This window comes from Stegostoma tigrinum, chromosome 1, assembly GCF_030684315.1.
Source record: "Stegostoma tigrinum isolate sSteTig4 chromosome 1, sSteTig4.hap1, whole genome shotgun sequence".
Classification (NCBI taxonomy): domain Eukaryota; kingdom Metazoa; phylum Chordata; class Chondrichthyes; order Orectolobiformes; family Stegostomatidae; genus Stegostoma; species Stegostoma tigrinum.
This window is the reverse complement of record NC_081354.1, coordinates 158,101,546-158,117,579: the sequence shown is the minus strand read 5'-3', so window position 1 is coordinate 158,117,579 and position 16,034 is coordinate 158,101,546. Positions and strand designations below refer to the sequence as shown.

General features: G+C 47.8%; 1 protein-coding gene across 3 annotated transcripts in view; it reads left to right on the top strand.

Annotated features, from left to right (window-relative positions):
* me2 (malic enzyme 2, NAD(+)-dependent, mitochondrial) overlaps window positions 1-16,034 on the top strand; it is an 81,856-nt gene that overhangs the window by 19,673 nt on the left and 46,149 nt on the right. For all 3 annotated transcript variants that reach the window (XM_059649670.1, XM_059649663.1, XM_059649665.1), the window contains one exon: window positions 4,872-4,947. In XM_059649670.1, coding sequence (XP_059505653.1) covers window positions 4,872-4,947 — 76 coding nt within the window. The remainder of the gene's footprint in view (window positions 1-4,871; window positions 4,948-16,034) is intronic.

Here is a 16,034-nt window from a genome sequence, read left to right as displayed (position 1 = left end):
TCCTTCTCCCTTGAGATCTTTAGCTTCTGCTTTGGGTGGGCCCTCTCCGAATCTCCCTCGTCAGAGGAGCTCTTTTAAACCCCCCTGTAGCTGCTTCTTCCTGGCTGATGGTTGCGGTTCCTGGGCCCGCCGATGCGCCTTCCTCCTCGCTTTCCGGACCGTCGTCCACTCCCCTGGGTTGCCTGTCGCCGCCTCCGGGTTGTCGGGGGCGAGCGGAGCCTGGAGGTGTGCTTTGCTGGCCTCGGGCCCATCCTGTGGGGCTGGGCCCTCCTGCACGACATGGCCCTCCTGCATATTAGTGGGGTCCTTGCAGGGCCCTGGTGCCTTCCTCTCCTCCGCAGGGGGCTGGCCCCGCATTGCCCCTGCCGGCGACCTGGGCGTAGGTGGTCCCCCGCCGCGGGCATGCCCTATAGAGGTGGCCCGCTTCCCCGCAAAGGTTGCAGCTTTTTTCATGTGGGCAATCCTTAGTAAGGTGTCCCTCCTCCCTGCAGATGGTGACTTTGCAGTCGGCCGCCACGTGACCTGACCTACCACAGGCATGGCAGACTTTACGTTGCCCTGCATAGGTCCGGTAGCCCTCGCTCCCGCCGATTGCGAAGCTGGACGGTGGGTGTACAATGTTCCTGTCCACGCCCATCCTCAGCGTCACCTTGACCTGCCTCTTACTGGTCCAGATGCCAAAGGGGTCCATGATGTCAGTTAGGTCCCCTTCCACCTTCACGTACCTTCCAAGGAAGGTCAGGACATCAACTGCTGGCGCGTGCGGGTTGTACGTGTGTGCAGTCACCATACGGCTCCTCTGCGCTGGCATCACGAACAGCGGGACAGCAGTCAATACAGAGAGGGTGCCCTCACCTCCTTTCTCCTTAAACCTCCAGGAAGCGCTCGCAAAGCTTGGCACTCCTGAAGGTTACATCGTAAAAACCTCCTCTGGGGAAATCCTGTAGGCAGTACATGTCCGCAGCAGCGAACCCACAACAGTCCAACAGGATCCTCTTCACGAAGAAGGTGCGGTCCACAGGTGCACCTTCATCCACCTTCTTCACGGAAACACAGATGGTGTTCCCGACATCCTGACCTGGGGCACGAGCACTTGCTGCAGCTGTCGTTGCAGGTTGGCTGCTCCCCTGAACCAGCGTTAGGCCGAAGCCAGCATTAAGATCCACCGGTTGCAAGGGTGCGCAGCCAACCGTCTTCCTTCCACTTCCAACACAGAGCACTCCTCCTCTCGGTCCACAGAAGAGTGGGTCTTTATTTTAAGAGATAATGGGAACTGCAGATGCTGGAGAATTCCAAGATAATAAAATGAGGCTGGATGAACACAGCAGGCCAAGCAGCATCTCAGGAGCACAAAAGCTGACGTTTCGGACCTAGACCCTTCAGACCCTCTGATGGGTCTAGGCCCGAAACGTCAGCTTTTGTGCTCCTAAGATGCTGCTTGGCCTGCTGCGTTCATCCAGCCTCACGTTTTATTATCTCGGGTCTTTATTTTGTTTCAGATGTAAGCTGGTCCACTGAGCTGGGAGGTTTGTTCCCAGACGTTTCGTCACCATTCTAGGTGACATCAACAGTGAGCCTCCGACAAAGCGCTGGTGTTATGTCCTGCTTTCTACTTAGATGTTTAGGTTTCCTTGGGTTGGTGATGTCATTTCCTGCGTTGGTGACGTCATTTCCTGTTCTTTTTCTCAGGGGATGGTAGATTGGCTCCAAATCAATGTGTTTGTTGATGGAGTTCCGTTTGGAATGCCATGCTGCTAGGAATTCTCGTGCGTGTCTCTGGCTTGTCCTAGGATGGATGTGTTGTCCCCAAGTGGTGTCCTTCCTCATATATATGTAAGGATACGAGTGATAGTGGGTCATGTCGTTTTGTGGCTAGTTGATGTTCATGTATCCTGGTGGCTAGCTTTCTGCCTGTTTGTCCAATGTAGTGTTTGTCACAGTTTTTGCAAGGTATTTTGTAGATGACGTTCGTTTTGTTGGTTGTCTGTCTAGGGTATTTTAAGTTCATTAGCTGCTGTTTTAGTGTGTTTGTGGGTTAGCATGGCTTACGTACTTGACATCACACCAGTACTGAAATAAATCTACAACATTACTTGTTTGCGTAAGTGAATTGTTTGCTATTTTGGAATTTGCAGCTGCATGTGACAATTTCCTTACAAATCTTAACAGACTCCACCCTGTACTCAAATTAATCGTTGAAGTGGCACTGTGAAATAAGCACCAGTTTCTTTGAGGATGAAGATCTTTTTGATTTGACAAGTGCCATGTTAGTGACAGTCAGTATCTGTGTTGCTGCTATACGGTGGCAACATGAAATAGTGTCATCTTTTGCTCAAATATTGGAGATACGTTCCAGTGTAATTTGTATAGACTAGGCACCTTTTTCAACTGGAAGTGATGGCCTTGGATCTGTGAATGAACTTGTGCAATACGCAAGGAGAACTGATCTGGTAAGGCAGACATTCATCTACAGGATGAGTCTTGTGAGCCTGATGCCTTCCTTAAGCTTGTGTGGTGAACAAATGGCTTAAATGCTATTTACAAGTTTGCCAATGAAGACAATTTTCCCAACTGTTTATACTGACTATGAAAGTGGGTATTTTGTACACAGTTCTGGAGTACCTCTAGTTGATTTTCTCAAGTAGGATGTGAAGAAACTAGTGCTTCTTTCACTGTGCCACTTCAAAGATAAACTTGAGTACAGGATGGAGTCTGTTAAGATTTGTAAGGAAATTGTTACATGCAGCTGCAAATTCCAACATATTAAACATTTTCACTTATGCAACCTCCTACCGTTCATGTATTTCTGATGGGTGTTATTCCATCAGACGTTTCTCATGGATGCCAACAAATATGTCTGGCGGAACTGCACACCGTGGGGATACCTTGGCAACATTTTGCATTTGGTGCATACCCAGGAAGAATAAAGTATCTCAAATGTTTTGAGCAGCGCGTGAAATAGTCACAACACCAAATAGTACTAAACACCATAAGGATACTGCTATTAAACTAATAAGACATTCTGTCTATCTCCAAATACTGGTCGTAACAAACAGCATATCCTCATTGATAATGGGAACTGCAGATGCTGGAGATTCCAAGATAATAAAATGTGAGGCTGGATGAACACAGCAGGCCAAGCAGCATCTCAGGAGCACAAAAGCTGACGTTTCGGGCCTAGACCCTTCATCAGAGAGGGGGATGGGGGGAGGGAACTGGAATAAATAGGGAGAGAGGGGGAGGCGGACCGAAGATGGAGAGTAAAGAAGGTAGGTGGAGAGAGTGTAGGTGGGGAGGTAGGGAGGGGATAGGTCAGTCCAGGGAAGACGGACAGGTCAAGGAGGTGGGATGAGGTTAGTAGGTAGCGGGGGGTGCGGCTTGGGGTGGGAGGAAGGGATGGGTGAGAGGAAGAACCGGTTAGGGAGGCAGAGACAGGTTGGACTGGTTGTGTGGTGCAGTGGGGGGAGGGGACGAACTGGGCTGGTTGAGGGATGCAGTAGGGGAAGGGGAGATTTTGAAACTGGTGAAGTCCATATTGATACCATATGGCTGCAGGGTTCCCAGGCGGAATATGAGTTGCTGTTCCTGCAACCTTCGGGTGGCATCATTGTGGCAGTGCAGGAGGCCCATGATGGACATGTCATCAAGAGAATGGGAGGAAACACAACTGCACCTCCAGTCGCAAACCATTTCCCCTCCCCCTCCCAGGAGGGAGCTGTTGCTGTTGCAGGAACAGCAACTCATATTCCGCCTGGGAACCCTGCAGCCATATGGTATCAATGTGGACTTCACCAGTTTCAAAATCTCCCCTTCCCCGACTGCATCCCTCAACCAGCCCAGTTCGTCCCCTCCCCCCACTGCACCACACAACCAGCCCAGCTCTTCTCCCCCCCCCCCCCCCCACCCACTGCATCCCAAAACCAGTCCAACCTGTCTCTGCCTCCCTAACCGGTTCTTCCTCTCACCCATCCCTTCCTCGCACCCCCTGCTACCTACTAACCTCATCCCACCTCCTTGACCTGTCCGTCTTCCCTGGACTGACCTATCCCCTCCCTACCTTCCCACCTATACTCTCTCCACCTATCTTCTTTACTCTCCATCTTCGGTCCGCCTCCCCCTCTCTCCCTATTTATTCCAGTTCCCTCCCCCCATCCCCCTCTCTGATGAAGGGTCTAGGCCCGAAACGTCAGCTTTTGTGCTCCTGAGATGCTGCTTGGCCTGCTGTGTTCATCCAGCCTCACATTTTATTATCTCAGCATATCCTCATCATTGTTCACAGCAATCAAACTACTGACTGTGCAACCAGCTCAAATTCAAAACTTAAAGTATACAACTTTAGATGTGATTGTTTCACAAACGTTGTTCAATTTGGAGTGGCAAAGAATTAGGCAGACAGCTAGTTAGTCGGGCATGCAAAATTGTGCATGTCTATTTGCTAGAAGCTACACGTCAATACACAGTGCCCTGATCTTTATAGGCATATAGAACATGTGCACACACTACCAGTCTCAAATCAGCAAAATAGGTGATAACTATTGTCTAGTTCATTTCTCGGGCAAATGCTTTCACCCGTCAAAGTGCGGTGTGTTAATGGTGGCTGACACAAGTTAACTGGTGCACTGTTCATTGCAGTACCCCTGCAAATCAGAGTACAACTGCCAACCAGTTAGTGCTGTCTGCTTGTTCAGTATAATTATTATTTCCCCTTTGGCATTTGTTGCAAATTTGTTTTTGTTTTTATTGAAAATTGAAAAGCTTCAACAGACTGTAATTTTTCAATATTCAAGTTCTGTGCTACCAAAATAACTTTGTACCTTTTCAACATTTTTAAACATTTCACGTTTGTTTTTTTTTCTTTCGCATTACCACAGGGGTGTCTTTATTTCCATCCTGGACAAAGGTCATGTTAGATCAATTCTTGACAACTGGCCAGATACGAATGTAAAGGTAAGTAATAAGTGGTATATTAAAATTGCAGTCAGTAGCGTGCCTGGTGATTTTAATGTTTGAGCACTGCGGTAATTTTTTGCCCGATTATCTCTTGGAGTTTATCTCAATTTGGACATTGTCCAACAATAATCAGATGATTCCTTAGATAATAGACCAGGAACTCATATCACTTAGTCCTTTTTTTCCCCTTTCTGGTTCCCAGTTCTAGAGATTCATTCATGTGCAGCTTTAGAAATGAAATAGAACATAGAACAGTACAGCACAGAACAGGCCCTTCAGCCCACGATGTTGTGCCGACCATTGATCCTCATGTATGCGCCCTCAAATCTCTGTGACCATATGCATGTCCAGCAGTCTCTTAAATGACCCCAATGACCTTGCTTCCACAACTGCTGCTGGCAACGCATTCCATGCTTTCTCAACTCTGTGTAAAGAACCCGCCTCTGACATCCCCTCTATACTTTCCTCCAACCAGCTTAAAACTGTGACCCCTCGAGTTAGCCTTTTCTGCCCTGGGAAATAGTCTCTGGCTATCAACTCTATCTATGCCTCTCATTATCTTGTAGATCTCAATTAGGTCCCTTCTCCTCCTCCTTTTCTCCAATGAAAAGAGTCCGAGCTCAGTCAACCTCTCTTTATAAGATAAGCCCTCCAGTCCAGGCCGCATCCTCGTAAACCTCCTCTGAACCCCCTCCAAAGCATCCACATCTTTGCTATAATAGGACGCCCAGAACTGGACGCAGTATTCCAAGTGCGGTCTAACCAAAGTTTTATAGAGCTGCAACAAGATCTCACGACTCTTAAACCCAATCCCCCTGTTAATGAAAGCCAAAACACCATATGCTTTCTTAACAACCTGTCCACTTGGGTGGCCATTTTAAGGGATCTATGTATCTGCACACCAAGATCCCTCTGTTCCTCCACACTGCCAAGAATCCTATCCTTAATCCTGTACTCAGCTTTCAAATTCGACCTTCCAAAATGCATCACCTCGCATTTATCCAGGTTGAACTCCATCTGCCACCTCTCGGCCCATCTCTGCATCCTGTCGATGTCCCGCTGCAGCCTACAACAGCCCTCTATACTCCAACCTTCGTGTCGTCTGCAAACTTGCTGACCTATCCTTCAATCCCCTCATCCAAGTCATTAATAAAAATTACAAACAGCAGCGGCCTAATGACAGAGCCCTGTGGAACCCCACTCACCACTGACTTCCAGGCAGAATATTTTCCTTCTACTACCACTCGCTGTCTTCTGTTGGCCAGCCAATTCTGTATCCAGACAGCTAAGTTCCCATGTATCCCATTCCTCCTGACCTTCTGAATGAACCTACCATGGGGAACCTTATCAAATGCCTTGCTGAAGTCCATATAGACCACATCCACAGCTCGACCCTCATCAACTTTTCTAGTCACATCCTCAAAGAACTCGATAAGGTTTGTGAGGCATGACCTGCCTTTCACAAAGCCGTGTTGACTGCATTTGATCAAGCCATGCTCTTCCAGATGGTCATTAAATCCTATCCCTCAGAATCCTTTCTAACGCCTTGCAGACGACAGACATGAGACTTAGAGGTCTGTAATTGCCGGGGATTTCCCTATTTCCTTTCTTGAAGAGTCGAATTACATTTGCCTCTCTCCAGTCCTCAGGTACGACTCCAGTGGAGAGCGAGGATGCAAAGATCTTCGCAAGTGGCGAAGCAATTGCATTTCTCGTTTCCTAAAGCAGCTGAGGACAAATCTGGTCCGGGCCTGGCGACTTGTCAATCTTAATGTTTGACAAAATTTTCAGCATATCTGCTTCCTCTATCTCTATCCATTCCAGCATGCACACCTGCTCTTCAAAGGTTTCATTCGCTACAAAGTTCGTTTCTTTCGTAAAGACCGAGGCAAAAAACTCATTTAGGGCTTCCCCTACCACCTCAGACTCCCCACACAAGTTCCCTATGCTATCCCTGATCGGCCCTACTCTTTCTTTGACCATTCTCTTATTCCTCACATAAGTGTAAAATGCCTTTGTGTTCTCCCTAATCCGTTCTGCCAAGCCTTTCTCGTGCCGCCTCCTGGCTCTCCTCAGACCATTTTTGAGCTCTTTCCTCGCCTACCTGTAATCCTCTAGAGCTGAGCTTGACCCTAGCTTCCTCCACCTTATGTAAGCTACCTTCTTCCTTTTGACGAGAAGCTCCACCGCTCTCGTCATCCAAGGTTCCTTTATCTTACCCCTTACCTGTCTCAGGGGGACATATTTATTCATCACTCGCAACAACTGTTCCTGAAACAGTTTCCACATGTCTATAGTGCCTTTACCATGGAACAATTGTTCCCAGTCCATGTTTCCTAACTCATGTCTAATTGCATCATAGTTTCCTCTTCCCCAATTAAATATCCTCCCATTTTGCCTAATCCTCTCCTTCTCCATAGCTATGTAGAATGTGAGGCAGTTCTGGTCACTATCACTAAAATGCTGTCCCACCACAAGATCTGATACCTGCCCCGGCTCGTTTCCGAGCACCAAGTCTAGAATGGCCTCTCCCCTCGTCGGCCTGTCAACTTACTGAGTTAGGAAACCCTCCTGAACACACCTTTCAAAAACAGCTCCATTCAAATCTTCTGCTCGAAGGATGTTCCAATCAATATTGGGAAAGTTAAAGTCACCCATTACAACAACCCTACTACGTCCGCACTTTTCCAAAATCTGCCGACCTATGCTTTCTTCAATCTCCCTGCTGCTATTGGGGGGCTTGTAGTAAACCCCTAACGAGGTGACTACTCCCTTGCTGTTCCTAATTTCCACCCACACTGACTCGGTAGGCAGATCTTCCTCGACAATGGAAGCTTCTGTAGCTGTGATACCCTCTCTGCTAAATCAATCTAACTGATCAGGAATGTTTATTTGCAGCTTCAGATTGTGTTGGCGTTATGTAAATTAAACCAGAAACATGGGCTTTAGGATGGATGACGTTTTTGTTTGCCTTGTATGATGTAGTCCTGTTTCTGCTCTCTGATTGGAAGGGCTAGACATGAAAGATGTGCGATAGGTTGAAAGAAGGATGTGCTGGTTCTTTTTGGATTTGGACATGAGTGAGTCTTTAAGAATAATGAACAGGTGGCATGATCGGAGGCAATAGTTTTATCTTTCTCAGCATTAATCTGCGGGCATAGAATATTGTGAGAAGTGGGAGCAGGAATAGTTGTCTTCAGCTTTCTGCACCACTTTAATAAATTTCTAGCTGATGCTTAATTTCAAATTAATTTTGACACCTGATCCACGAGCCCAAAAATCCATCAACCTCACCCTGAATACACTTGATGGCTGAGCATTTATTACTCTGAATAAAGAAATCAAAATATTTGCAGTCCAGTGGGTGAATTAAGTAATTTTTCCTCATCTCAGCAGCCTTTTCTATTCATTCAGGCCCTCCATAACCATTTTGTATATTTGACCTCCTCACGATATAATTTCCCACCTAGCTTTATCCTTCTCATGACATAATTTCCCACTTAGCTTTGTATCATAAGTTTGAATATGTTTGTATGCTCTGGCCCCTCATCTTAAGTTATTAATATTGCCTAGGTTTAACTGAGAAGAGCGCCCAATATTGTGCTTCCTGTTTCACAAACCACCTCAAATTTTGTAAACATCTGAGATCACTGACCAATTTGCTTGACTGCTATTCAGGACAAAAGCAAATCTGACTGGATTCCATTATGAACAGAGCAAATATTATTGCAACACACTTGCTGTGAAAATTTTTCAGAAAAAAGAAACAGCATGCAATGTTCTAAGACTGGCCTCGCCAAGGCTGTGTACAATAGCACCAAGACAGCTCTGCTTCCGTACTCTAATTCTCTTGGCATTCCAGTACTGGGGGAATAGGTTTAAAATAAAAGGGGAAAGATTTTAAAAGGGACCTCGCATTTTTTTTCGTGCAGAGAGTAATAGAATGAGCTGCCAGAGGAATTGGTGGAGCCTCGTACAGTTACAACATTTTAAGAGGCACCTGGATGGGTATATGAATAGGAAGGGTTTAGAGGGATATGGGCCAAATGCTGGCAAACGGGACTGATTTATTTAAGATTTCTGGTCGGCATGGACGAGTTGAACTGAAGAGTCTGTTTCTGTGCTGTACATGTCTATGACTATATAAAAGAGGATTTCTAATTCACTATGATGCAACTTAAAATTTAGCCCTTCAAAACCTTTTTACATAATCGTGACAAAACCAGACAAAGGACAAATTTTATATCACGCACAGTTTTGGTGCGAAAAAATATAGACTGGATAATAAAGAATCTAAAGTCAAGTCCAGACCACAAGATGAGTTGTTTTCTTAAATCCACTTTTTAGCAATATTGACATGCTGTTGTCTACAGGATGATGACCATTGTTGATCATGTGGACCTAGGTCTTTTAGGATTCTTTCTCATAAGCTTTCTTATTATTCTACTTTTTGCTCAAAGAGTGAGAGGAATGGATGCTTTCTGTAAGTTTCTTCCTGCTGCCGTGACATTTGCAGTTATTTTAACACTGCTCAACCAATTAGAGGACTGTTAGTCAGAATTTCTGTAACTTAAGGTTTGCGATGCCACTCAGAATTGCATTCTCCCCATCACTGCTTCAAAAAGCAATTTTTGTATCAGACAAATAGTGGGGAAGCTTTGGAAAGAGTGCAGAGGAGACTTACTAGGATGTTGCATGATCTGGAGGGAAGGTCTTATGAGGAAAGGCTGAGGGACTTGAGGCTGTTTTCATGAGAGAGAAGAAGGTTGAGAGGTGACTTAATTGAAACATATAAAATAATCAGAGGGTTAGATAGGGTGGATAGGGAGAGCCTTTTTCCTAGGATGGTGACGGCGAGCACGAGGGGGGCATAGGTTTAAATTGAGGGGTGAAAGATATAGGACAGATGTCAGAGGTAGTTTCTTTACTCAGAGAGTAGTAAGGGAATGGAACGCTTTGCCTGCAACAGTAGTAGATTCGCCAACTTTAGGTACGTTTAAGTCGTCATTGGATAAGCATATGGGCGTACATGGAATAGTGTAGGTTAGATGGGCTTCAGATCGGCACAACATAGAGGGCTGAAGGGCCTGTACTGTGCTGTAATGTTCTATGTAATGATATATGCAGCTGCTTTTTCAGTTGCAAAACGCTCCTGTTTTTTTTCCAGTTAGAAATAGGTTTTTCAGTTATTTCAGTTTACAGACACAAAGAAAAGTGTGATCTCGCCAATGGAGATCAGAAATAGTCGAGTGTTTCAGCAGCACTGGCCTTCACAGTGACCCTCAATGAGGGTCTGCCAATCTGAAAATTCCAGGTTTTTGAGCATTGCATTTTTTCTTTATAAAATGGCAAATTTTGAAGTTTTTCATCTTGCAGTATTTGGGACAATTTGCATGCAAAAACAACACATTAGCCTGCTGCAGTGTCTGAGCAAATTCCAACAAGAGCTGGAAGAATAACAGCTCCTTTTCCACTTGTGCAGTTTACAGCCTTCAGAGCCTGACATTTGAGTTCAGCAACCACAGAGTGTAAACTCTGTCCTCCATTTTGATTAAACCGCTTCTGTCCACTACCCACCCCCATCTTGATGGCATGAGTGTGCTTTTAACAGAGCTGACCTATTTTCTATTAAACAGACCTATTATTAACACCTATTTTTGTGTAATGACCTAACCTTTACCAGCCTTAGCACTCCCTTTGTCTCTTCCTCTGGACACTGTCACCATTCGATCCATTCACACCTCTTTCCCTTTATCAACAGTGTAAAGAAAGTCATATTTTACAGCTACAATCATTCTGAAGGAAGTGGACCGAAGATGGAGAGAAAAGAAGATAGGTGGAGAGAGTATAGGTGGGGAGGTAGGGAGGGGATAGGTCAATCCAGGGAAGACGAACAGGTCAAGGAGGTGGGATGAGGTTAGTAGGTAGATGGGGGTGCGGCTTGGGGTGGGAGGAAGGGATAGGTGAGAGGAAGAACAGGTTAAGGAGGCAGAGACAGGTTGGACTGGTTTTGGGATGCAGTGGGTGGAGGGGAAGAGCTGGGCTGGTTTAGGGATGCGGTGGGGGAAGGGGAGATTTTGAAACTGGTGAAGTCCACATTGATACCATTAGGCTGCAGGGTTCCCAGGCGGAATATGAGTTGCTGTTCCTGCAACCTTCGGGTGGCATCATTGTGGCACTGCAGGAGGCCCATGATGGACATGTCATCTGGAGAATGGGAGGGGGAGTGGAAATGGTTTGCGACTGGGAGGTGCAGTTGTTTGTTGCGAACTGAGCGGAGGTGTTCTGCAAAGCGGTCCCCAAGCCTCCGCTTGGTTTCCCCAATGTAGAGGAAGCCACACCGGGTACAGTGGATGCAGTATACCACATTAGCAGATGTGCAGGTGAACCTCTGCTTAATGTGGAATGTCATCTTGGGGCCTGGGATGGGGGTGAGGGAGGAGGTGTGGGGGCAAGTGTAGGATTTCCTGCGGTTGCAGGGGAAGTTGCCGGGTGTGGTGGGGATGGAGGGCAGTGTGGAGCGAACAAGGGAGTCACGGAGAGAGTGGTCTCTCTGGAAAGCAGACAGGGGTGGGGATGGAAAAATGTGGTGGGGTCGGATTGTAGATGGCGGAAGTGTTGGAGGATGATGCGTTGTATCCGGAGGTTGGTGGGGTGGTGTGTGAGAACGAGGGGGATCCTCTTTGGGCGGTTGTGGCGGGGGCGGGGTGTGAGGGATGTGTTGCGGGAAATGCGGGAGACGCGGTCAAGGGCGTTCTCGATCACTGTGGGGGGAAAGTTGCGGTCCTTGAAGAACTTGGACATCTGGGATGTGCGGGAGTGGAATGTCTTATCGTGGGAGCAGATGAGGCGGAGGAATTGGGAATAAGGGATGGAATTTTTGCAGGAGGGTGGGTGGGAGGAGGTGTATTCTAGGTCGCTGTGGGAGTCGGTGGGCTTGAAATGGACATCAGTTACAAGCTCGTGGCCTGAGATGGAGACTGAGAGGTCCAGGAAGGTGAGGGATGTGCTGGAGATGGCCCAGGTGAACTGAAGGTTGGGGTGGAAGGTGTTGGTGAAGTGGATGAACTGTTCGAGCTCCTCTGGGGAGCAAGAGGCGGCGCCGATACAGTCATCAATGTACCGGAGGAAGAGGTGGGGTTTGGGGCCTGTGTAGGTGCAGAAGACGGACTGTTCCACGTAACCTACAAAGAGGCAGGCATAGCTGGGGCCCATGCGGGTGCCCATGGCCACCCCCTTAGTCTGTAGGAAGTGGGATTAGTCAAATGAGAAGTTGTTGAGGGTGAGGACAAGTTCGGCTAGGCGGATGAGGGTGTTGGTGGAGGGGGACTGGTCGGGCCTGCGGGACAAGAAGAAGCGGAGGGCCTTGAGGCCATCTGCATGCGGAATGCGGGTGTATAGGGACTGGACGTCCATGGTGAAGATGAGGTGTTGGGGGCCAGGGAATTGCAAGTCCTGGAGGAGGTGGAGGGCGTGGGTAGTGTCACGGACGTAGGTGGGGAGTTTCTGGACCAAAGGGGAGAAAATGGAGTCCAGATAGGTGGAGATGAGTTCGGTGGGGCAGGAGCAGGCTGAGACAATGGGTCGACCAGGGCAGGCAGGTTTGTGGATTTTGGGAAGGAGATAGAAATGGGCCGTGCGGGGTTGGGGAACAATGAGGTTGGAGGCTGTGGGTGGGAGGTACCCTGAGGTGATGAGGTCATGAGTGGTGTTGCAGATGATGGTTTGGTGCTCGGATGTGGGGTCACGATCGAGGGGGCGGTAGGAGGTGGTGTCGGAGCGTTGGCGTCTGGCCTCGGCGATGTCGAGGTCAGTGCGCCATACTACCACTGCGTCACCCTTGTCTGCGGGTTTGATGGTGAGGTTGGGGTGGGAGCGGAGGGCTGCCCGTTCTGCGGGGGAGAGGTTGGAGTGGGTGAGAGGGGTGGAGAGGTTGAGGCGGTTAATGTCTCAACGGCAGTTGGAGATGAAGAGGTCGAGGGAGGGTAGGAGGCCTGGGGGTGGTGTCCAGGAGGAGGACTTGTGTTGGAAGTGGGTGAAGGGGTCAGTGGAGGGTGGGTTAGGCTCCCGGTTGAAGAAGTAGGCATGGAGGCGAAGATGGCGGAAAAACTGCTCTATGTCCAATCGTGACTGTTATTCGTTGATGTGTGGTTGTAGGGGGACAAAGGTGAGCCCCTTGCTTAGGACTGACCGTTCGTCCTTAGTCAGTGGGAGGTCTGGGGCGATGGTCAAGATGCGGCAGGGTTCAGTGTGGCTGTCTTCCCTGGGGTTGCTGGCTGTGGAGGTTGTGGGCGGAGCGATGAGATCGTTGGCTGTGGGCGGGGTTCCGTCGGCGGTTGGAGTATCGGGGTGGGCGGCAGCAGCTGCGGGGAGGGTGGTGTGTGAGGCATTGTAACTGGAAGTGGAGGTGGCGACTGCAGCAGCGGTCCCGGAAGTGGTGTGGCCGGCGGAGGCGGATGTGACGTCATCGGTGGGGTCTCCGGCCGTGTCTTCGTGGTCAATGGTGGGGGAGGGGCAGGGACAGACTCGGGATTTGGGAGGCGCAGGAATCCTCTGTTGGGTGGCAGGGGCCAGTGAGTTTGTTGTACTTCTGATTTTTGGTGTCCAGTAAAGCTGAGTGGAACTGGGTGTTCAGTCTGTGGATCCTGTGGAGGATAAAAAACAGCAGAGGTTCTCTGCAGGTCTGGGAGAGGGAGGCTCTGAGCTGTGGCAGGTTGGATTGCAGTGCCTGGAGGTGCCGGCACATGGCTGTGAGTGCTGTTTCAGGACTCGCAGGGAGAAACGCTTCTGAAGGGTCTGAATGTTCTGGGTGTAGAGGTGGTCACGGCTTCCTCTGCATTGGGGAAACCAAGCGGAGGCTTGGAGACCGCTTTGCAGAACACCTCCGCTCAGTTCGCAACAAACGACTGCACCTCCCAGTCGCAAACCATTTCCACTCCCCCTCCCATTCTTTAGATGACATGTCCACCATGGGCCTCCTGCAGTGCCACAATGATGCCACCCGAAGGTTGCAGGAACAGCAACTCATATTCCGCCTGGGAACCCTGCAGCCTAATGGTATCAATGTGGACTTCACCAGTTTCAAAATCTCCCCTTCCCCAACTGCATCCCTAAACCAGCCCAGCTCTTCCCCTCCACCCACTGCATCCCAAAACCAGTCCAACCTGTCTCTGCCTCCCTAACCTGTTCTTCCTCTCGCCCATCCCTTCCTCCCACCCCAAGCCGCATCCCCATCTACCTACTAACCTCATCCCACCTCCTTGACCTGTCCATCTTCCCTGGACTGACCTATCTCCTCCCTACCTCTCCACCTATCTTCTTTTCTCTCCATCTTTGGTCCGCCTCTCCCTATTTATTCCAGTTCCCTCACCCCATCCCCCACTCTGATGAAGGGTCTAGGCCCGAAACGTCAGCTTTTGTGCTCCTGAGATGCTGCTTGGCCTGCTGTGTTCATCCAGCCTCACATTTTATTATCTTGGATTCTCCAGCATCTGCAGTTGCCATTAATTCTGAAGGAAGTCATTGGACTTGAAACATTGACTCTGTTTTTCCCTCTGGATACTGCCAGACCTGCTAAAATTCTCCCCAACACTTAGTTTTTATTTCAGATCTCCAGTATCTGCTGTAGTTTACTTTTATAAATTTATTTGTGCATTCAGGATTATTTAATAAATGCCAAATAATTTCAGAATCACAATTCATGGCAGCTACTATTAAGTTATTTTTTTCAGATGTAGACATGTACTGAAATCCATGGAAACCCAATTCACTGCATCTTGTTCTTCACTGCTGTGATTTGGTGACATGTTGCTAAATTAATCCTGAGTGTGCAAAACGTTATGCTAATGTCTGATTTAGGATTGTAAATTGGGGCATGTTTACATGTACTGAAGTTGCGTATACTAGGGCCTTTTGTAAGCACGCACATAACACCTGCCCCATCATTGCAATATAGGTGATGGCTATTTCCTGGTTCATTTCTCTGTAAAGTGCATTGACTAACGAGTTCACTTGCTAATAAATCAACACTGCTCTCATGGAGTAAAGCTGTTGTTTTTCCCTTTTAATTTGGTATTACTTGTGAGCCGCCCTAATGAATGCACCACTAACAGCTTCAAGCAAATACGCTCCTGTTTATCAGTTTTAATGTCCCGTAATGCCAAGTGAACATTTGTATGACTTTGTTTAGAATAGGGAGATATTGGCTTGATATTATTGCTAACTATTAATCCAGTGACCCATGTCATGTTCTAGGGAGGCAGTTTCAAATTCCACCGTGGTAAGTGAAGTTTGAATCCAAAGCAGAAAAATAACTCTGGAATTAAGAGTATAATGATGACAATGAAACAATCCTTTTGGTCCACCAAGCCGTGATTGGTGAACCATATGGATTTTTCCTGACAATGTCCCTTTAGGGAAGGAAACTGCCATCCTTGGCTCTTCTGGCCTACATGTGACTCCAAGCCTCAGCACTGTGGTTGATTCTTTACTCCCTCTGGCAGTTAGGGATGGGCAATAAATGCTGGCCCAGCCAATGGCTGACGCATCCCATGAGCAAATCAGAAAAAGTCTTTCCTGTGTTTCCCAAACTGCATCCTTGCTTTCACATAAACCCTTCCACCTCAGGAGCTTTTACCCTGTGCAACAACTTGTCATGCGGCACATTGTTTAATATCTCTCAAATCCAAACATTCTTCCTCCTGTAGGGCATCTCTAATAGTTTTGTCCTTGAAAGTTGTAATACATTATCAGGCATGATTTGGCTTCCATAAAACCACATCAAGTATCTTGTGATTTTTCTCCATGCTCTTACCAGATCCTTGGAAAATTCTGATCTCCCATTACTAGCAACAAATTCAGGAAAGTCAGGCTTGAGAGATGTGTATGTAGAAACTGATTCTAGATGATGCTGATGAGGTCAGAAAGTGGGGTGGATGACCGAAAGGGAAACAAAGCATGGCCTGAAGGCAAGCAGTGATTTAGATATCAGAAGTGGAGTTGAAGGAAATGGACAGTGAAGGTTAACTTAATGAGTAGATATGGAAGCTGTCAAAAGAGATGGTTTTCCTGGCTGGGGTGGAGTG